Raw genomic sequence first — 22,232 nt, forward strand, 5'->3', positions numbered from 1 at the left:
ATTTTGTCTATAGAATAAAAAAATAAAGAATAAATGCCTCTTTTCATTTACATTAAATATTCAGTTCACTGTAATATGGCAAAGAAAAGCAGCAAATCCTCTAATGTAAGAAATTAGACCTGGAGAATGTCGCTTGAAAAGATCAGAAAAGTTTCAATAATTTTCGATCGACTCCGAAATTTCAAACAAAGACTTGGAGCAGCGCTTATCTGGAGGACATCCTGAATTCTCACATTTTATTGGACCATTGATTGAGTTGTCTGTCACAAGAACATACATCATTATCATTGTAGCTCATTAGAACTATTTTGTTTTACACTTATGACATTCACTGCACAATAAGTGTTGTCAGTATGAGAGACATTTTCTTCTGCCAAGAGAAATTTACCACCTCTGGTAATGGTCAGAGACTTGAATATGTCTGATAACTTCATTATAGAAACTGGATCTTTTCATTATTTGATGAATCCACTCAAAACTACATTAACGTCTTTGTTAATTTGCACAGGCCAATGAGGACCATTTCAAAGATCCTCGTCACAGCCTTCTACTGAAATAAACAGTTAATCAACAGCTGGAGGTGTGCGATGGACACCTCCAGCTGTTGATTAACCAGTGCACCAAGACTCAACAGAGCTCAACACAGGCTCAGTTTGACACAAAAAAAGTGACAAAAATGAGTAACAAGTAAATAAATACCCGGCATGGAAACATCCATAAACAAATGCAAGAAATACATTAACAGCAAAGAATTTGTTTTCTTAAAAAAGGTGTTTTAAAAGAGGAGTGTAATTCCAGATGTGTTTTCATGTCTGTGTGAAACATTGAACTTTATTATTTAACATGGTTTTCCCAAACGTGTTAACGAAGTGGTTACCTAATGAAACAGGTAAAACGAGCAGCTACAACTAGAGGTGGTTTTCCTCTCATTGTTAAGTGCACCACACATCATCTGCATCAGTTGACTGGGAGGCAATATAATTAAATTGCTGCTTTTCTGAGACGCTGATGCTCATCGATGAAGACGCACATCGAGATGCAGCTGTGTGTGTTGCCCTTTAATGTTTGAGCAATACCAATACCTTGTGATATACATGTGTTTGATGATGCATTCAATGTGATGATGAAAAGAGAACAATCGTCTGCAGACTCAATGATAATCAGTATCTTTGGTGGTTTCGCCACTGTCCACTGACCTGATGAACCTTGAATTTAAAAACAACAAATACTGGCTTGACCTGTTGCTATGAGGAGAGATGACCGGCAACTGGATAATTCTGCGGTCAGCAATATTTTCAAACCCAAGGAGAGGACTCTGAGGAAGAAGAAGACATGATGCCTACAAATCCACCTCATTGCTCCGGCGGTCCGAGCCGATTTAAAACAGATATGAGACTCATGGGTCTTTATTTCGGGAGTATGCAGGTTTCTGTAAACATAGTTTTTAGTCAGACTCACTGCCACAAACAGAAAGAGGTTATTTATCAATTAAGGCATCGACACAGGCAGAGCTGTGCATTTCACCAGTAGAAAACAGAACAGAGAAAATATATGTACACAGGTACAGGTACGTGTTACTCGAGCAGTCTCGTGTTCCACTGGCTAGAAAAACTGGGACCAGGACTCCTTCTTGCTTCATGAAGTACAGGGGGAGTGGGCTTGTGCTGGGGCCAGGAGCTTTGCCCTTGCCAGATACAATCCTGAGGGAAAGCTCTTGACCCCTGGCCCAGGTTACTGGGGCACAACAATTTACAGGAAGGGAAGTAAGGACACAAAAGGTTTACGGACGACTTTTTGAAAGGTGTCATGGCGTCTCTCCATCGCGGCTGAAGTAGTACCTGACGGGAGGACCAGGGAGGTCTTCGTCTCCATCTGCTTCCGGAGCAAATGACACGGTCAGGTCGACATAGCGGCGGCCCACTGATGGCTTGATCAGCTTCTGCATCCTGCAGAGAGTCAGAGTTTAAACAGTCTGTTTATTGCAGACAACAGATATATTTCTGAATAAATTTCCAGCACTAACACTACATTTGAAAGATAAAGGGGGAATTTTCATTATTTTCAGGGAAGGAACTTACGTCAATTTAAGTCTCTTTGAGTGTCCAGGCATCACAGGCACATAGAGCATTTTCACACCGTGGACAACCATAATGGGTTCAATTCCATACTTCTCCTATCATAAAAAGCATCAACGTGTTATTTGACACTACAGGTAAGTTACATTAAAAAAGCTCAGGGAAAATACAAACATACTTTTTTATAGTAAACCAAAGTAAGTAATGTTTCTTACCCTCACTGCATTCATCAAGTCAGAGAGAGTGAAGTCCTCATGTCCGAAAATAGTCCAACAGTCCCAGATGGAGAAGTAGATGTCATCCCTGGGAAAGACATCACACAACTGTCAGCACTTGACGATAATAAAAAAACAGGGTTAACTCCTGCGCTTGGTGCCTGCTTGCAACGTTGTTGTTGTGATGCTGCATCAGTGAGGTGTACGTAAGCTCTTACCTGATGAGTGTCCGTTTAACTGGTGCAGGCTCGGTGAGCACCACTACAGGGATGGCCAGGTTAAAGAAGCAGTTTTTGAAAAATTCAAACCCGTAGCCTCCAACCACCTTGACTAACTCGAGAGCCACCTGAGTACACCAAAAAATAAAAGATAAGAAGTCTGAGCAGACAATACACAAAAACGCTGATAGTCATATGATAAGCATTGACACAGGATGGCAACATCTCAAACATGCGTGTCTGTGAATTATAAAGAAAAGACAGACAAAGTGTGTTGTGTCTCTCTTACCAGTCCAGCCACAGCAGCTGTTGCCGTGGCAATGGCAGGGATGATCTTGCCAGCGATGCGTTTGGTCTTGAGTCTGTCGGCCGGCTCGATGGAGTACATCAACGCTCTGAGCGCAGATGCTGACGTGATATAGTCCATGTGGCCGTTGCTGTCATCGTCCTTCTCAAACTGCAGCAGCCGCATCTGTAATCTCTCTGCAAAGAGATTAACACACAGGAGTTACAATAATATTACTATACATTTATCTTTAAATCATAACAACCATCTTCAGTGTACATTCAGTTATTATTCTTTATTCATGTACCAGGGGTGACGCCATCAGCAGCAATGGCCTGCTCTAGCTGTGTGATGGCCTCCCTCTCCTCATCACTGCTTTGAGGCATCTTCGTCTGATCAGGCTTCCTTACCGTCTCGTCTGTCTCTATACACTGGGAGGGAAAGATCCACAACAAACAAGTTCAGGATTTCTTGCTCTACATTCACAAATCAAGCAGCAGAGAGTGGAGGAGCTTACTTTCTCTGAAGGCCTGTACTCAGGAATCTTGACATCTGAGAGAATCCTGGTCACTGCCTCTTTGGAGAGGTCCTGATGGATGAGAAGGTTTAGTCACTAAGTCGGTTAAGTGTGTGTGTGTGTGTGTGTGTGTGTGTGTGTGTGTGTGTGTGTGTGTGTGTGTGTGTGTGTGTGTTTGTGTGTGTGTGTAGATGGCCTACCTTTTCTGAGTAAGGGATGTTATAAATCCCTGCAAAAAGCCGAGCAGTGCTGATGATGAAGGTGAAGTGCCTGATGGGAACAGAGGAGGGTTTGACAAGAAGCTCAGATGTGAAACATAAAATAAAAAAGAGGGTTGAACTGTAATATGAAATAATGCAGCACTCACAAAGAGTCGTTCAAATCGAAATCAATGGGTGCTGGAGGTCTTTTAGGGGATTGCCAAAACAAACCTAAGGATGAGGACAAAGATTTCAGTATGTACATACATTTTATACTGTAGTTATATGAAATTGCTGTGAAATAAATGTAGAGGCAAATATGTGTTTAATAAAAACTTACTTCCATCTTTTAACCTTGTGTCCAGGGGGAAAGAGTACAACAGTTGGAGAGCCTGGATGAAAAGAAGGACAAAGAACAATAGTTATCATGTTGCACCAACACTTGATTGTTATGAGTGTGTAGTTTCAGGTAGAGATTTATTACCTTTCTCTTGAAATACTTTTCAAACTTCAGACGGGCTATAGCAATGCATTGTTCCCATTGACTAGGTCGTCTGCTTAGGAGCTTAATGACCTGAAATGACCCCTCCAGGCTATCCCCTGCCTGCATCCTCTGCAAACACACAAACAAATGGTCTTTCAATTCCGTGTTTATTGAATGTACTACAGTAAAAGATTATCTTAAATAAATGATAAAAACACGATTTACAAAGTCTTACCTGTAGCACCGCTTCAGCCGAGAAGTGGGTCTGCCAGAACAAGTTGTACACGGAGGGTTTGTGGGCAAATGCATTCTCAAACTACGTAAACCCATGGAAATAAAAATCTAAATTAGGACAGTACACAGACAGACAGCTTCGAAAATAAAAAATAATCATCACGTGGAAAATGAAAGAGGGATTTGGTCAGAAAAGCAAACCTTGTCTCTGGCCCACTGGATGGTGTGCTCGATGACAGAAGGGAAAGATTTGAGTGTGCAGAATGGGATTTCCTCCTCTGGGGGGTCTCTCTGGAAGATACATGTTTAAGCATTGTACTTAGAGTAAAGTCTGTGTTTGAACAGAAATATGGTTTCAAACTCACATGGCTATTGTAGGACTCAGTCAAATTTGGCACAATGACTTCTGTGTGTCCTTTAGTTCCCATGGTGCCCGAGTCAAGGAGAGGTCTCCGATTGGATACACAGCGACTGAAATAAAATACATGCAGAAACACATCAGTACTTAGTTATAACAGTAAGTACCACATACTTTAGTTTTTAAACAGAACACTTGAACACACCGAACACTTGAATGTGTTTTTGAACTCTGAACTAAATTATATGACTGTTTGATGAAATACATTAATGCAGGTTTTAATATAATTTTATTATCACATTCATAAAAAAATATATTTTATTTTATGGACTCAACATGGCTCATAACACCACCTAGTGTTTCAAATCGTCTTGGACCTTGCAGGGCCAATGTTTAAATAGCACTATCCTCTAAAGGCATTTTTTTGAATTTTCATATAGAGGCACATCACTTCACTAACTCTACATTATCGTTTAGACCAACCTGTCTACATATCTCCGGGCCTCCACGTTGTCCAGCGCAGTGACCACCAGGTTCAGGCGGGAATAGAAGGAGTCACTGTAGATATTGTCAGTAGCCGGACACACCTTGTTGAGATGAGCATCCACCTGCAGGTCGGGGTTGATATCGCGAGTTGCTTCTGCTGCTGTGGTACTCTTCGGTTTCTGAGACACAGAAGAAACACAAGTACGATTGAGTGTGTTTACAGAATGGTGAGTGCATAGACTGTGATTCATGTAAATGGAAAAGGATGTGTATTCACTTGTATATGATGTGGTCTGAAGAGAAACTGCCTGTTGAGGTTCGACTTTTCTATGAGGTCCGGGTCGGTAATGCAAACCTGAGGAAGGGCAGTGTAGTAAGTTTCAGTAAATTGTTGAGATGCAGTAAGACAGAGGAGAGTAAACAAAATGGGAGCGAATACACACCTCTCCTGAGCACTTGGCCAATCCAACCCCAAGCAGAGCAAAGTTCTTTAACATCTCACAGCCTATGGCACCACAGCCGACCTGAAGGAGAAGACATTTTCTCAAACACAAACTTCAACTTCATGCAACATAATAGATATCATCAAAATGCTGAGAAAGTCTTACCATGAAGACTCTGAGCTTGTGCAGTTCAAGACACATAGATTCACCAATGCAAGCTCGTAATCCGTCATACCGGTCACCCCTGGGAATGAACTCCTCTGCAGTAAGAGACTGAAGTGGCCTAACAACTTCGATGGCATCGAGGTAAAACTAAACAGAGATAAAGTTAACAGTTAAATTATAAAAAAGAAATATTTGCAAAAGCTATTAGAGTTAGTAGTTCCCATAAATGTGTTGCAATAGAAATGGAATAGACTGTGCTATTGAACTCTAAAAGGAACATTTTGCTCTTGAAAATAAGATCTACTGTGGTGACCTACCCATTGCTGTAGTGGTGCAAACTTCCCTGTGATGGCCTTGAGAGCTTCCTGGCTGGCTAGGCCTCCTACAGCTGCAGCTAAAGGAGGAAGAGTTCCCATCGCCGTCCTCGACAGGCAGCTCACCAGCTCAGCATTAACAGGAGCCTGGAAGGAAAGAGGGAGAGAAGAGGAAGGAAAAGGATTGAGTGTTCATCTCTGCTGGGAATTAAAGGGAAATTAAAGCACAAGGATATTAAAAAAAAAAAAAAGAGAAGACTCACTTTGTTCCTCAGAGTAGCGTTCACTTCCTCAGTTAGCTTCAGTAAAACCTCAGCATCTTGTAAACACCTGATGGCATCAAAGTGAAACTGCTCACAACTGAACATGAAACATTTCAACACAGTGAAAACCACAGACAGGGCCCAGTGATATCCTCAGGTGCCGTGCAGGAGTATAGAAAGAATAGCAGCAGACTGGATGTACACAGCGAGCAGCAGAGAAATACTGCATTTACCCGATGTTGGGAAGTCTGCTGTGTTGCTCCTGGAAGGTGTCCAAAGCCAACATGGCCGCATGGATCTGTAGAGGAGCCTGATAGGTGGAAGAAAAGATTATGAGAAAACAATTGACAAAAATAACAGGCATTTGCTAACTTGAGTATATATTACACAGCTAGGATAACAAAATAAGACTTAATTAATGAGTAATCTCTTTTCTGGCTTCACTTGTATTAGCAACTCTAAATAAGCTGGTTATTATAAAAATAGAATAGAATAAACTAAGAAGTCTGATTATGTTACTGCCCACACGTGTGCTTCTTTTACTTTTTTAATATAATGTGAAGCTTAAGGTTTTGACCATGGGTTAACTGCCCAGGAACAGCTTCAAACACTCACCTCTGGTTTACTGAAGTCTGGTGTCAGGACCTGAGGATCACACAACTGCCTCTCTATCGTTTCCTGAAATACAGAAATATGAAGGCGCTCAGGATGTTCATTTGGAAACACCATGTTTGTTTTCAGGTTGGACTGTGATATCTGTGTCTCATGTTACTCTACTTACAAATGTGTATGTCTTAGGGGTTTTCACCAGGACGAAGAAACCTCCATGTGCATATGGTTGTAATTGGGATGTATCTCCTATTGCAAAACTATGAGGGGAAAGGACTGGTAACAAACACACACACACCAAAAAAGAAACAAACATGACTTAGATTAGATCACTGTACTTTTGTCATTTAAACAGAATATATCTCATCAATTCTCTCGGAACAACTCAAAATGGAACCGTACAAATAAATGACCGTATTCATACTGTGGTTGCATCTCTGATTTTTCAGGTATGCTGCTAAAATAGATTTACAATAATACAATTACAGAAAAAGCTCTATAAAAACCTTCAATGTACCGAAATCATTATCTGCAATGTTGACATAATACCTGAGACCTGTCGTGCAGTGCCGTTGAGTTCCACCATGCCATTGACCTCTCTGAAAACAACACTCTGGCTGGTCTGAAGGCCGTGGGGTTGGTTGTCCATGCATGTTACCACACCTGGACTGTCCTTAAGGGGCAGGAGTCAAGAGTTTATTTGTAAATGTTTAGAGTAACAATGAGTTTAGAATAACAAAATGGCAAATCTCCATGTTGCAGAAATCTACCTGACTGATACTTTGGATGAAAATTTCCTTGGGCTCCTCTCCTGTGGGATCGGACACCTCAAACTCGTCCCCGAAATCGCAAAACACCCGCACACAGATGCCGTATGTGTCACAACCAATGAACTGGCAAAGACAAAAACAGTTTGGTTAGTATACTGGTTAGGGCTGGGAGTTATGGCTTCAAATCAATATCATGATTCTTTCCAACCTTAACCTTGATTACAAATAATGAACAATTATTTTATGTCACCCATCCCCCACCGGAGTATAATTTTTTTCCAATGTGTTTCATAAACTCAGGAGTGAATCAAACAAACAGAATAAACTTCCTGTATGTGTCCTAATAACTTCTGATCAGTGATGGTGTTTACTGTAAATGTGTACAGTGAGTGCAGGTCAGCAGGGGAGTGAGGAGGGAGGACATCCAGCAGGGTAATATGGCACAATACCCGGATCTCCTCTGAAACATTAACTGTATGGAAACCTGACAGTTTGGGAATGCATGTAATGGGGAATGTATTAACCGAATTGACCGACATGAGCAAGATTAACTTGGTTAGAGGTTATAAATGTCTCTTTCACTACATTTTGGTTAATTGCCCAGCCCTAATACAGGTAGTTATAAATATTTGACTGTTTTTGTGTTCCACATCCACATGACATCATAATCACATGCTGTGTGATGTCGAACCACTGGAATGAATGCAGACTTACTCTGATGGGGGGTTGTTGTGAGTGGCAGAACTCATTTACTCTCTTCTGTAGGTTCAACCTGGCTTCGGTCATAATCACACACTGCAGGAGAGAGCAGAGCAGACAGATATTAAATGTTACCTTCAGTCTGCAGCAGAGTCTGAACAAGAACATAAAGCAGATGTTAATTAAACTTATGTAACATCTACACATAAAGTAAGCAGGTGATGCATAGAGCCACTGAGATAGACTTTTATGAATCCAAACTGTTTACAGATTCTGTTCTACATAAAAACAACAAACTTTACAGCCACATTTCAGGTCTATAGCAGTTGAGCATTTTTAAAAATTACATATCACATGCAGGGGCAAATAAAAGTAAGTGAGCCATTTGCTATTGTCTCCATCTATGTGTAATATATTACAAACAGCTGAATCTCCATCCAAGTTATTTTTATGAACCAAATAGATTTGAATAAACTAAACACATTGTTTTCTTCTTGTCCATATTGAACACATAATTCAAACACTCACAATGGTTGGAAATCACAAGACTAATGAAATGTATAAACCTGTAGTCCAGTCAATGAAAAAAGAATGTGGTTAGATGTATAAGGTGATTCCACATAGTTTACATTCTTTTTCTTGTCACTGGGACATTCGTGTTTCCAGTGCAAGAAAAATTTTTTTACAGACTGACTAAGAACTCATTTAAAATGTCAATGTCTTACCTGATATTTGCTAAGAAAACTGAGATCAGTGTTGTCATCCAGGGCAGAGGATGACATGTCAACATGAACATAGGGGTTCAACTCTGCGACCCGAGGGCACACCGCCTCCACCCTGAGGATGGATGGAAACATTTATGAAACAATCAAAGAAAACAGAGATATAAAGTATAGAAACAGTATATAAAGATCACAGTCAGAGTGTGATATTTCTGCGTGCAAGTATAGTCTATCCAGATTTCTGTTGTACATTACCTCTTTCTGTTGTTCAACACATCCTCTTTGCGGATAAAGAAGTTGGAGCCCAGATCCCAGGTCTCACATTGCTTTGTGTCATGAAGGGTGACTGCCTGTACACACACACACAGAGCACATGTGAGACAAGGTCCTGTTCAGACCTAGTATAACATCCGTCCTGCACCAAGTTTGCCTGTTTCAACCTGGTATTGTATGTGTCTCCTGTAAGACCTTGATTGAATCTCACTTCCCCACTCTATTAGCAAATACACATGTAGGTCAAATGATATTATTTTAAAGCGGTATAAAGATGTTGGATGACAGTGGTTGTGTGTGTGACAGCGAGAGCAAGTAAGAGAGAGAAAGAGAAGATTCAGGAGGTAATGAATGAATATCTGATGTGAAATAAGCTTTTAACAATTTACAAAAAACAGATGTTAACACCAGGGCTGAGCTGAGTCTAATTTTCAAGAAGCTCTGAATTAAAACATTATATAGTTGTTGGACAATCACGTTTAAATAGAGGGTGCATACCTTCACACCGGCCAGGACGATATTCTTCGCTGTAAAACCAGAAATCAAGTTAATCACTTTACAAGAACTATATGAATACAGTGGTGTTGAATATTTTTAAAGTGCTGCAGTGCAACAATATGTGCTGGTTACCTATCTCCACTCCCAGTCCTCCCATTCCACTGAGAAAGACTGACGACTGGGCCATCTGGTGCATAGCACTGTCTCCCAGCACATATCGCTGGCGGCTGCAGGGGAAGGAGCACAACACAACACTGTCACCTCCTGTCCTGACTCCAACGTGATCTGCAGCATCATGAGCAACAATAAGAGAGTGAGCCTGGAAGTCTTGCCTGTAAAGAGAGTCGTCAATCTCCATCGAGTCTGCAGCCATGCCGGGAGGGGAGGAGGGGGGGTCCAAGTGTCAGAGAGATAGGGACTACACCTGTCAGGCAAACAAAAACAGAATCAGTGTTAGGATCTACCAACCAACGCCCCGCTGCCGGTTAGCTAACAGGCTAACCGACTCACGTTATTGACCTGACAGCTGTCAGCCGCGCTACAAGCTTCACAGACAACCGGGATCTAACACGGCGACGTTTTGTGACAGTCAAAGATGCTAGCTGTTAGCTTCCGCCGCTTTGGTTATGAAATGTGCTGAGGAAAGGTTTAGCTCGCTACAGCTAGCTTGCTAGCTAGTTAGCTAGCTAGCTAGGAGTGCCACCGCTGCCCGGCGCCGGTGGCGAGGAGGAGGACACTTGTCATACACTCATTCAAAGTGATGACACGCACGTTAGGCTACAAATAACTGCCCGGAGAGGAAATACGCTTCCGGTTTCATCTTAGCGGTGAGATCAAATTCTTGTTCATGTTGTTTTCAAAGAAGAGAAAGAATGATAGGAAGCCACCTGCCAGTATGAGCGACAAGCTACAGCGAATGAATGGCTGCGACTGGTTAAAACCTGGACTGCTTCCGGGTTACCGTGGTCACGTGACCGATGTCACACACTACTTCACTCGTGAAAATTCTTATTTTACATCCATGACTTTACAGAATTGTATTTATCATCACAATGCACTTTACTTCATAACACCTCTGTACAAACCACTACAGTGAAAGGTGTATTTATGTGAATACTCTGCATTCATTCTGACCTGCCTGCTGCTGAATATCCCCAGTGTGTGCATCAATAAAGTTTTATCTCATCCTATTTATTTATTTCTGAAGTGTATTAATATTAAACACCAAATAAAATCTGTTAACATTTCAGAGAATAAACCACTTTCACATGATCACCTGTTCTAAAACTGTATATCCTGCTGGGGCCAATATATATATATATATATAAACTGTTAGGGACAGATTTCTGAACCAGATCCAGCTGGACAGACAAGACAGAGTGTTCAAAGGAACAACGGTCAACAGCCAGGTTAAACATTTACATCCTATTTAGGTTGACAATTATATATCACAAACACATGCTGTCTTAAATACCATTTATGTGTGTGTGACAGTTTGTCATTCGGTTATGTTTGTGTACCTTTGGTTTAGAAATAACCTTACATTTCAGGACAAAGATTTAGTCAGTCAATTTGTTTTTGTTTTCTCTGGGACAAAACCTCTCGACTTCAGACTTTAGAGACACCCTCCCTCTCATCACATTGGTCAGAGACCCACACAGGGACCACCCCTCTGCTGAACTGGAGCCAAAATCATGCTCATGCACACATCAGACGGCAAACTCCAAAGCACCACTTTCATCTCTCCAACATCTGCCCCCAGATTCATTCTCTCCTGGCAATGTGGTGCAGTCGCATGGCAGTGCGTCGGCTCCAGCGGATTACTCCACTGGCTCTAGCAAGCAACATGCAGAGGGAGATGTCCACCCTATCACGGGTGTACGTCACCAGACAGATCCCACCCGAGGGTCTGAAGATCCTGCGTGAATCTGGACAGTGAGTGTCCTGTTACTTCATTTCTTGCAATGAATTGGCTGCTGTAGCTCATTTAACTGTGATAGAGTTATGCAGTTTGAACGTCTGCTTTGTAAAGTTCATCATTTACTCTGAGTAAACAGAACTGGTAACACTTGCCCTGAGGTTGGGCTGATAAGACATGTAACCTGAGGGGTGTTTCACCACAACACATTTGAAAATATATCTCACTACCTTTACGTCCCAGTATTTCTGAGAGGACCTGCACTATGATAAATGCTGTATATCGAAGAGAGGGCTGTACCTGTGTGAAGAATCCCTGATATATGTGTATTGTGTCTGCATTTGACATACATTGGTTTTGCTCGTGTGTATTTTTCTGTACCACTGACCAATGAACTTCCTTTGTGAAAGCCCCCTCATCGCCTGCTCATCTGCAGGTGGATTGGACATGTGACTGTGTTTTAATACAGACAGATTTGAAGCATGTGAGACACTTTTTTGCATAAAAGTCATGGCTTCTATTTTCCCAGGGTGCAGTTCCAGCTGTGGGACTCAGATGACGTCCCTGTGCCCAGACAGGAGTTGCTTGAGAAGGTCAAAGGTGTTGATGCACTGCTGTGCGTGCTGACCGAGAAGATTGATGCAGAATTGTTGGACGCCGCAGGTCAGAGGACATTCCCTGAGCTGGTTGAATTACCTTCATGCAACGTACAGTGATTTTATTTATGTATGTGTTTCTGTGCGTGTGATACTTACCTGCAGGTCCAAACCTGAAGGTTCTTAGTACTATGTCAGTGGGTTTTGACCATCTCGCTCTGGAGGAGCTGAAGAAAAGGTGATCGATTAACACACATCCATTCAAAAGTGTTGATTTGTGTGTATACTTGTGTATATTAATTATATCTCAATTAAAAAGTTGTGATAAAACCAAAGAAAGTGTTTCCAGGTCCTAAAAGTTCAATAATATGCAAACACCTGGTGGCACATGCACTGTGTGTAATGTCTGTGTTTCTCTCCAGAGGAATCCGTATAGGTTATACTCCCGATGTTCTGACAGATTCTGTTGCTGAACTGACTGTAGCTTTGCTGCTCACGACCTCCAGGAGGCTCATAGAGGCCACGCATGAAGCCAAGACGTAATGTTAATACACACAGACAAACCCATCCACGCAAACATTCATAGATGTTATAAAAAGAAATACCCCTCTCTCTCTCACTTGTGTCAGAGGTGGCTGGGGCACATGGAGAACCCTGTGGCTGTGTGGATACGAGTTGGCCAACAGCACTGTGGGTATTCTTGGCCTGGGGAGGATCGGTGAGCACAGTGTCTAACACACATCTACACGCAGCAGGTACACCGGCTTATCAAAACCAAACTGCTATTTCCGTCAGTCTCAGACTTCTTCCGCTGTGTATTTGTGCTCCAAGGTGTTGCTATCGCTGAGCGTCTGGCACCTTTCAAAGTAAAGAAGTTCATTTACACAGACGTGGTCCCCAGGCCTGAGCTGGCCAGTATGATCAATGCAGAGTATGGTAAGGACCAGATTGATGATGTCAGCATTTTCTTTGTCTCACAGAAGGAATTTTGTCACGGTAGGAAAAGCACAAGTATTACTCCTATGAGGCCCAACAGTCCTGCAACAGTCCTGCAACAGTCCTGCAACAGTCCTGCAACAGTCCTGCAACAGTCCACCAAATTGCTCACACTCGCAGATATCAGTTCCAGAAATGTGCATGAATTTTTTCATTGATACCCGTGTATTACTCCCAGGGAAATTGGAAAAGTTAAAAAAAAGTGAAACAAATTCCAGACCCATGTTAGAATTTGATGGGTTCTTTCTTAGGCCAAGCTTTGTGGAAATCTGTTCAGTGGTTTTTGCGTAATCCTGACAAACAAACCAAAGGACAGTATTGAAAACATAACCCCCATGTGGGAGGTAGTGATCAGATAAACAATGGCTGAATTCCATTTCGCTGCTCCATGTTCATGGTCCTGGTACACCGTCGGGACTTGGTATTTACACTGTTGACGTCTGTGGTAAAACCTGTGCTTTTTCTCTTTTTCTGTCACAAACCAACTGTCAATAAAATGAATGGAGGTTTACCTGAGTTTTACAGCACTCACATAACTTCATTTCCTTTGACCTTCCACATGCTAATCTTAGAGATATTAATGAGTTTGCTCTCAGACTTGTTTGTGTCATGTGACATGAAGTCTCTGTTTTGGTCGTAGTCTCCTTCGATGAGCTGGCGAAGCAGTCTGACTTCCTGGCAGTGTGTTGCGCTTTGACGCCAGAAACAAAAGAGATCTGCAACAAGAACCTCTTCTCCAAGATGAAAAACACTTCCATCTTCATCAACACCAGCAGGTAAAGCTGTTGCCTGTGAATGAGGAAAGTCCACTGAGAGCTATACCTGTGTTGTAAGTGTGCTCTCTCCTGTGTCAGAGGTGGGGTAGTGAACCAGGACGACCTGTATGAGGCGCTCTCCACCGGGCAGATTGCAGCAGCTGGTTTAGATGTCACTGTCCCTGAGCCCCTTCCCACCACCCACCCTCTTTTCACTCTTAAAAACTGCGGTGAGTCCATCACACATTTTACTCTTTAATATCCCACTTGGGCAATTCTGCTCTGCCATTGTCTCTCACTTCCAATAATTTGTCTTTTTTAATCCTCTCTTCCCACAGTGATTCTTCCACATATTGCTAGTGCCTCCTACACCACCCGTAATGCCATGTCTGCCCTGGCGGCAAACAACCTCCTCCTCGGTCTGCGGGGTGAGCCGATGATCAAAGAGCTCAAGCTGTGAGAACACAGTGGTTCCACTCTGAGAACTGATGGACAATTAGTCCCACCTACTTATTATTTTTAAAAGGGAAATAAAACTAGTATATTTTACCAGTTTAACAGGATGTCCTTGTTTCCTTTTGACACATCACTTATATGACCTCTGTGCCATTTCATAAACATATCACCAGCTACAAAACAATTTTCATCTTTTTTTTTAATTCAATCTATACAACGACTGAACATACTATACAATCTTCATAGCCTTCAAACATTTAGTCCATGGTAACACTACGTTAGATATACAGGAACAAAAACAGAAATCCTTCAGATTTGGCATATCAACAAAAGCCCAGCTTTTCAAGCTAGAGTAAGGCAGTGACTTTCTTATCAATTTGTTTTTTAAAGTTTGGCATGTTCATACACGGGTAATATAGTCAGTGCATTTTTCAGAGATTCACATCAACAGCTTTGGAAGAGCAGGATTTGAATTCCTAACAGGCCACTATGTGAGACATGAAGGAGTGTTCCTTCACCTCATCATTTTTACAAACCACAGCCTGCTCTTTCCATCATGACAGAGGAGGCAGCACAGGGACAGATGTCAGATTCCAGATTTAACCATCAGCTACAGTGACTTTACTCCACAGTGAAGAGAATTACTACCTACTTCCTTTTACAGGGAGAACATTTGAACATCTTCTATTTGAGATTATGCTTAAAATCTGTCAAATTAATCTGTCATTTTCTACAGGCTAACAGTGCAATGACTCTACAGTACAGTGGGGAAAGCAAATGAAAACCAAAGACCACGTGAATCTCTTTGACAGTGTAGGAGACACGATATAGCAAGCAATCAGGTATATAAAAAGGCATATTTAAAGTAATTTTTTCATTTAAGTTCACTAAAACAGAACTTTACAACACTGCATGAACATTCAATGACCAGTGAAGCTGCTCTTATTTACAACCTGCTGGAAGTCAGACATTCTCAGTCAGGTTCATGTCAAAATCTTCTGTATATTATTTTCTCCAAGTTGCAAATTAGGTTTCCTGTGTGTTTTTTTTTTCTTAAAACAAAATAAATTCTGAATTGAACAATAGTTGGGAAACTTACAGCATCAATCAAGGTAACGATAGACATTAAAGTATATTTAAGTAAAAAAACTCCTTTTACATTTACATGCAAAAAGAGATTATGTAAAAAATCTTTTGTTTCAAAATGATCTCCATGTGAAATATTCAATGATATTCAAGTTTTGGAAATGTTTTACGACTGAGAGGAGCAAAACTTCACTTCAATCCAACATAAAGGTGAAGTAACAGAGCAGGTAGAGTTGGATAATTCCATTACGGCAACGTTTTCACAAGATTCAACATTTCAGTAAACGTGTTAGTTATAAAAGAGCATGATTTGTCTAAGTGCATTAGTAACAGATGCAACATTAGATGTAAAAAGAGACATTTATAAAGCACTGATGTCAAGTACAGTAGCAAACTTATACAGAACGTTGAGTTGTTTTGTCTCTTCTACAAGAGCAAAAGTATGAAACCAACCACAAATGTGCAGTATTTACATTTCCAAAGCACTTTTTCAGAACACGCTAAACCTCAATATCCTGTAAACGGTTTACTCAGACGACACAAACTGTACACACGCAGACACACACACACGCATGCACACAGATGATTGGACAATCAGTAAATGTGTTTGGCCACAGCTGAGTTTGTCTTCTGGTCCTTCCCAGTCAGGAACCAATACGGAAAGTCCCTTATACAACTATCAGTAACTGCACGTTTTGCACGTGACTGAAAATAAGGTGCATTTACAGCACATTCTTCAGTATTATCATAGCATTATAATACAATATCATATTATACTATATTTATCAAAATGAGACTGGAATGCCCAGTAAACACAGAACTGATCCTGCTGCTAATGCAAAGATGCTGCAAGTTGACACTCATCCCACTTTCATTTCTCAGATTATTTTGCTTCCTTAAACAAAGGGACTTCCATGTCAATAGAGTGAGCTGTAAACATAGGCAAGATGTGATTAGAAAATGTAAAGGTCCCCATTTGTCCACTAGTTGGACCTGACAGTCAGGAACAAATTTATCAAAGTAAGAGATTTAATTCTGGTTGTCATGTGAAGTGTGAAGGCCCTGTTACTTCATACTGAATTATCTGGCAGCTAACAAACATGTTGTCAATATTACCTAAGGTGGTTGAAAATGCATGAAATCCATAATTGGCTGTTTTAAAATGTTGAATTATTTTTTTGTTGGTGTTCTTATCCTGGTCTCTAACTCTAGCTACCTTTTAATATTGAGTAAACGAAAGAAGACCCTTCGAAATAAATACAGGAATTATTTCTTGCACCCAAACAGAAACCAGTTAGTTCACAGTCATGACTGTCATTGAACTGAACAAGCAATCGTCAGTATATGCACAATTGGGATCACCCATCAGTGGGATGCAGGTTACTGCTACATGTTTGGACTTTAAAATCGACACGTAAGCAGGTTATTTTACATGATGTCCATTTATACTTGCCCTTTAACTACAACCACTCAGAATGAGGGTTAGAATGACTGAATCAAATCTGCATCTATAAACATACAGTAAACTATAGATGTTCAGCACTAATGTCAACTAACAATTAGAGGGTCAACATTTTAAAACACAAAACCAACAGTGAAGCAGCTTTAAAAGCAACACCTGAACTGGCCTGGATCATATAATACTAAGTCCATTTGATTTTTTTGTTAATCGTATAGGAGAGATTACAATGTACATAAATGTTAATATATGAGTCAATAGCAATACATACATTTCCTGCATCCCTACAATCTTTCTACAGGTTAAAAGTGTTTACAGATACATTTACTGACTTGATATTATGGGTTACTCCTAAATAAAATGTATGATACGATATTATCATCCCTGTCTTTGGTCTGTGATCAGGATTGGTTAGTTTAAACATAACAGCTGATCTGGCTGGTCTGTCACAGCTTCAGAAAGATTCAAACAATTTTAGGGATTTTTATATTCTGATTCCCAATGTATTCATCCTACAGCAGGCCGTTGGACATGTTGCTGTTCTGCCAGCGCAGACAGGTGGTCTTGGAATGCTTGTATAGGTGGGAGGACTGACTGAAGCGCTTCCCACACTTGAGGCAGGCATAGGGTTTCTCCCCTGTGTGGACACGGATATGTTTCTTGCAGTCAGTCAGGGTCAGGAAAGTTTTGCAACAGATTTTACAGGCGTATTTCCGAGCTCCCTCGACCACCAAGACATTGTGCTCTGACAGAGCTTTCTTGCACTTAGACAGGACATCCGCTGAAGCTCGGGTGAGCTGAGGGGGGAGGGAGGTGGGCCTGCCACTGTTCATATCATACCCACCGCTCTCGTTGAGAAGCAGGGGACTTGCCAGACTTGAGGAGGAAGAGGCAGAATCCTGAAGAACCCCGCCTACACCTTCTTCTCCTCCTATACTGGCCATCATTTTTGGAGCAATACGCCTGTATCCTGGATAGCCCAGAGAGGCAGTGGCGGCTCCTCCGGCTCCTCGTGAGGGTCGCCCTAGAGAATGAAGCCCCAGGCTGGAGCGCTGGAAGTCCAAACCAAAGGGCTCAAACCCTCCATGCCCTCCACTCACATTTCCTCCACCTCCTCTGGGGTTCCCTAAACTGTCATGCAGGGGACGGAGGAACAGAGAATCAGGCTGCAAGTTGTCGCCAAAACCGTTGCGACTCTCACCACTGAGTGGGGACTGCAGATGACAAGAAGAAGCAGAGCCAGGTGGTCCAGCAGATTCCTGTCTCAGCAGGAAGTGATGCGCTACTGCATCCCCAGTTGTCGTGTTGGGCAGTTCATCTTCTCCCGTAACCAGCCCTGCACCCCCACTTCCAAAATCCTTTGGGTTAAGGAAGCTAGAAATACTGAAACCAGGTTTGCTATTTAACCCGTTATTACATCCAAAACCTCCTGCGACTCCGGCGCCTCCTCCCATGTTGCTTTTGATGAGAAGCTGGGAGCTGGGCTGAAGCAGAGAGTCAGAGCTGGGTTGGGGTTCAGAGGTGAAGCTGCGATCGCTGCTCTCTGGGCTCAGCTCCACCTTCTCCTCCTCCTCTGGACATCCAGGCTCGGCCGGGTCGCTGCCCTCAGCCTGCGATGTAACATCGCTGATTTCATCCGTTGGCTCAGGCGAGCTTAGCGGCTCTCGTTTAACCACCACCTGTGGGAAGCAAAGGACCAGTTTTAACTCAAGCCAAACTCAAGCGCATGTTTGTTTTTTTTAATCCAAGGAGCCTTCAAGGAAGCAGCTTAATTAGAGCAGAGGGATTTGGATTGGATTTTGTGATGGTCAGGATCGAAACATACTTACAAACATATTCATTCTTTTTTCATACAGACAGCAAGCCTCTTCACCATGAGAAAAAAAATGTATATAAATTTAAATTGAAAGCCTTGAATATTCCCCTAATTTATAACAAATAATAACAATAATAACTAAAATAAACAAAGCTTATTATTAACCAATCCCCTCATCATTATAATCACCATGGCTTGCTGAGACGTTTGACCTTTTTTGGTTTTCATGAGGTCATTGGCATATTTTAGCAACTGATCATGTAGAGTTACTGGAAATGACAGAAATTTAGATATGTACATTGTGCTAAGAATTAAATTTTACAAACGTGCAGCTTGCCCGAGTCTGTGCATATAACAGTTTGGTGGATCCATCTTGGAAAACTGGTGAAATGTTATCGCATGAGGTGAAGTGCAAGTTTTCAAAAACAAGAAGCATCAGTTTTACCTTCTGTTCTTGTTCTTCAGCCTCTTCTTCCTCTGTCCCTGATTTAATCTTCACAGCTAACCTGTTGTCCTGATGGTCATGGTCATCTATATCCTCCTCCTTGCTCACTCCTCCTTGCATTCTCCCCAAGTCCTCCCCCCCACAGTGTCCACTGTCTGACTGGCTGGGCATCTGAGGATCATCTTGGGAGACACCTACGAGGCCAGTAATGGCAGCATCTAATTTTGATTCATCCCCCATCTTGTGGGAGTCGGGGGACAGGAGTGCTCCTTCCTCTCGCTCTGCGTTCACCCCCTCTTCTCCCAACAAACCCAGGTTAGGGCCTGAGGTGCGTTGCCTCTGCCTGGGTCTCTCTTCTGACAGGTTCATTGCTAGAGAGGGCTTGCGTTTGTGGAAGCGTCGGATTGGGAAAGAGGCTCTCTGTCCCACCTCTCTATTGCCAACTATATTTCCCATCCCATCCTCCTCCATCCCCCCTAAAGCAGAGCTCACCAAGCTGAGTCCGAGCTGCTGCAAAAGGAAGGAGCGCTGTAACTTTGATGCAGCAGCATTTGTTGCAAGGTTAGCATTGGCTGCTAGAGTAGGGTTCGCTGCTAAATCTGCTTGCTGCTGCTGCTGCTGCTGCCTGCGCCTCTGCTGGTCCTGCTGAGGGTGGTGATGTATGGGTCTGTCGGATGAAGGTGACATAGGCAGCGTACGTGTTGTCAGGTAGTGTTTACAGGCTTTGACTACATTGTTGAGGTGCAGGTGTGAGGCAGCGAGGAGGATATCCATGACGTTGCTCTCCCCCAGCATCAGTGTGGACGTGTACATCATGTCCACCAGAGCAGCAAAAGCTTCAGCCGTCACCACCTGCAATCACACAAATATAATATAATGAATATCTTGTTGGTGCTATTTGAAACGGTAACAAAACAGAATTTAATATTTCAAAAAATTTCCATGTTTTTTACTGGATTACACTCTTCAACACCCTCTATGTCATCATTGTAAATTATTAAGATTATACTACATTGCTACTGCTTTTGACGAGATTTTTACGCTCCTGACCTCGCTGTCCAGCTGAATCATATTCATGCTCGCATCTCCCTCTGCCACAGTGAACAGGGCTCTGAAGTGAGTGCTGCAGGCTGCCAGCACAGAGCGATGGGCCTTAAAGTGTCGGCTCCCCACAACGATGACGCAATCGCACAGCTGGCCATGGACACGCTGGTAGTTCAACTGCTGGAAGAGCTGCTCAAAGTGGCCTGGGAAATCCATGTCCCTTAATACAAAAAAAAGAGAAAAAAACAAACTGTTAAAGAGCTGAAGCAATTAGTCCACATCAACACAGCACTGATAAACAGTCGGGCGAAAAGAACAAACATGTGCAGCTTCTTAAATGTAAAGTTATTACCACAGCCTAGGAGGTTATGTTTTCCCCCCTTATGTCAGTTTGTTGGTTTGTAAGAAAGCTAACACAAAAACAACTGAACGAATATCCACGAAATCTGGTGGAAGGATGCAGTTTGGATCAGGAAAGACAAGAGGGGGGTTTTCAACACTTTCCCAGGGAATAATTCATGGATCTAGACGGAAAAACATCAGGCACATGTTTAATGTGGTAACTAATCCACAGATTATTTAACACAAAAGATAAGATTAGTTGCTGCCTGAGGCGATGGGGACAGGGGGACAGAGAACATGGAGGAGATGATGGGGTATGAGTGAAGGTCAACACAGATGAAGATGTTTTCATTTGCTAAGTTTGTTAGAGGAGGTGCTGATGTGATGATGATGATGTAAAACAAATCAAAGTCTGTAGCTGTCATTCAGGGGACAAAGGCAGAAATCTGAGGGGAAACTAAAATATCAGTGGAGTTTATTAATCAAAATGTCAAGGGACAAACTCTATCTATCTATCTAGTGGGGTTATTAATCAATACTGTAAAGAACCAAACTGTAAAAAATACACTGTATTATGCACATTAGCTAGTTTACAGCTGAATTCATACCAGAGTAGCTGCTGAGTATTCTGTAATGATGATAAGACAATTAAACACAGCTAACAAGTCAAGGAGCAGCTAGCTAATGTAGCTGAACGAGCACGGTGACAATAGGAAGCTGCTGACGTCTAACGTTACCTTGAATTATCCTGAGAGCGTCGGTCCCAGGAGGCAGAAGAAGAAGAAGACAGGCCCCGAGCAGCTAAAGTTAGCTGGCTACACACCAGCAAATAGCCTGTTGGCTACAACGCTAGCATTAGCCTGCGGTTAGCTGTGGCTGCGCCGCTTCACTGTGTACACACTGCTGTTTATATCTTCAGATGTTAGCTCGCTAACATTTCAGGCTGCTAACACGGACTGTGTGGCTGTCACACGCCATGCCCCCCCACCCCCGCGGTCCAGTCTGCGCTGTGTCCGCATGTGTCTGGATGTGAGCTGCCGGTGATGTGTCCTCTCTGTGACCGCTTGTCTCGAGCATCTGTCGGTGTCCTCCCCCGGGCAGAGTCGGGTATAATACCAGCCGTGAATGAGACAGACACGGGCTCGATGTCCGGCTCCAGAGAGACAATGTTTCACTTTATTTATTCTCCCATCAGTCACTGTGCAGACGGCTTGTCCCTTCCAGACTCACGAGGTGGCGCTGTTCCCCATCAGAGCCACTTTCTCATCCTTCTACCACTTTACAGCAAAGTCTGTCTATCTATCTATCTATCTATCTATCTATCTATCTATCTATCTATCTATCTATCTATCTATCTGTCTGTTTGTATATCTGTCTGTCTGTCTGTCTGTCTGTCTGTCTATCTATCTATCTATCTTTCTATCTGTTTATCAGTCGATCTATCTATCTGTCTGTCTATCTATCTGTCTGTCTGTCTGTCTGTCTGTCTG

At 42.3% G+C, this 22,232-nt stretch overlaps 3 protein-coding genes across 7 annotated transcripts; 1 reads left to right on the forward strand and 2 right to left on the reverse strand.

Moving 5' to 3' along the window:
* Positions 1–205: 205 nt before the first annotated feature.
* Positions 206–10,786, reverse strand: uba6 (ubiquitin like modifier activating enzyme 6). 4 transcript variants are annotated; one of them, XM_020100427.2, is made up of 32 exons: positions 10,717–10,786; positions 10,162–10,253; positions 9,962–10,056; positions 9,830–9,858; positions 9,314–9,408; positions 9,062–9,173; positions 8,352–8,432; positions 7,638–7,760; positions 7,417–7,540; positions 7,040–7,143; positions 6,874–6,936; positions 6,492–6,568; positions 6,259–6,325; positions 5,999–6,142; positions 5,682–5,828; positions 5,517–5,597; positions 5,351–5,428; positions 5,071–5,252; positions 4,595–4,700; positions 4,431–4,520; positions 4,231–4,311; positions 3,996–4,124; positions 3,852–3,903; positions 3,679–3,742; positions 3,512–3,581; positions 3,312–3,383; positions 3,102–3,225; positions 2,798–2,991; positions 2,509–2,636; positions 2,291–2,378; positions 2,079–2,173; positions 206–1,946 (listed from the first exon to the last, which is right to left on the reverse strand). In XM_020100427.2, exons 2-32 carry the CDS (start codon positions 10,200–10,202, stop codon positions 1,805–1,807), a joined length of 3,078 nt encoding a protein of 1,025 aa, XP_019955986.1. In that variant the 5' UTR covers positions 10,203–10,253; positions 10,717–10,786; the 3' UTR covers positions 206–1,804. The 4 variants fall into 4 exon arrangements, with proteins under 4 accessions (XP_019955986.1, XP_019955988.1, XP_069385759.1 ...); XM_020100429.2 differs by having other exon boundaries at positions 10,721–10,785; XM_069529658.1 differs by having other exon boundaries at positions 10,601–10,728.
* On the forward strand, positions 10,518–14,652 carry grhprb (glyoxylate reductase/hydroxypyruvate reductase b). 2 transcript variants are annotated; one of them, XM_069529659.1, is made up of 10 exons: positions 10,518–10,656; positions 11,592–11,764; positions 12,277–12,410; positions 12,509–12,581; positions 12,766–12,882; positions 12,973–13,061; positions 13,175–13,279; positions 13,980–14,115; positions 14,194–14,324; positions 14,433–14,652. In XM_069529659.1, the coding sequence occupies exons 2-10, from the start codon at positions 11,610–11,612 to the stop codon at positions 14,552–14,554; spliced, it is 1,062 nt and encodes a 353-aa protein (XP_069385760.1). In that variant the 5' UTR covers positions 10,518–10,656; positions 11,592–11,609; the 3' UTR covers positions 14,555–14,652. The 2 variants fall into 2 exon arrangements, with proteins under 2 accessions (XP_069385760.1, XP_019955989.1); XM_020100430.2 differs by lacking the exon at positions 10,518–10,656 and having other exon boundaries at positions 11,511–11,764.
* Positions 14,653–14,731: 79 nt separating this feature from the next.
* Positions 14,732–21,980, reverse strand: LOC109637806 (zinc finger and BTB domain-containing protein 5). The gene is made up of 4 exons (XM_020100375.2): positions 21,480–21,980; positions 20,407–20,620; positions 19,357–20,208; positions 14,732–18,774 (listed from the first exon to the last, which is right to left on the reverse strand). Exons 2-4 carry the CDS (start codon positions 20,614–20,616, stop codon positions 17,608–17,610), a joined length of 2,229 nt encoding a protein of 742 aa, XP_019955934.2. The 5' UTR covers positions 20,617–20,620; positions 21,480–21,980; the 3' UTR covers positions 14,732–17,607.
* Between the last annotated feature and the right edge of the window lie 252 nt (positions 21,981–22,232).

This window comes from Paralichthys olivaceus, chromosome 8, assembly GCF_024713975.1.
Source record: "Paralichthys olivaceus isolate ysfri-2021 chromosome 8, ASM2471397v2, whole genome shotgun sequence".
Lineage (NCBI taxonomy): Eukaryota > Metazoa > Chordata > Actinopteri > Pleuronectiformes > Paralichthyidae > Paralichthys > Paralichthys olivaceus.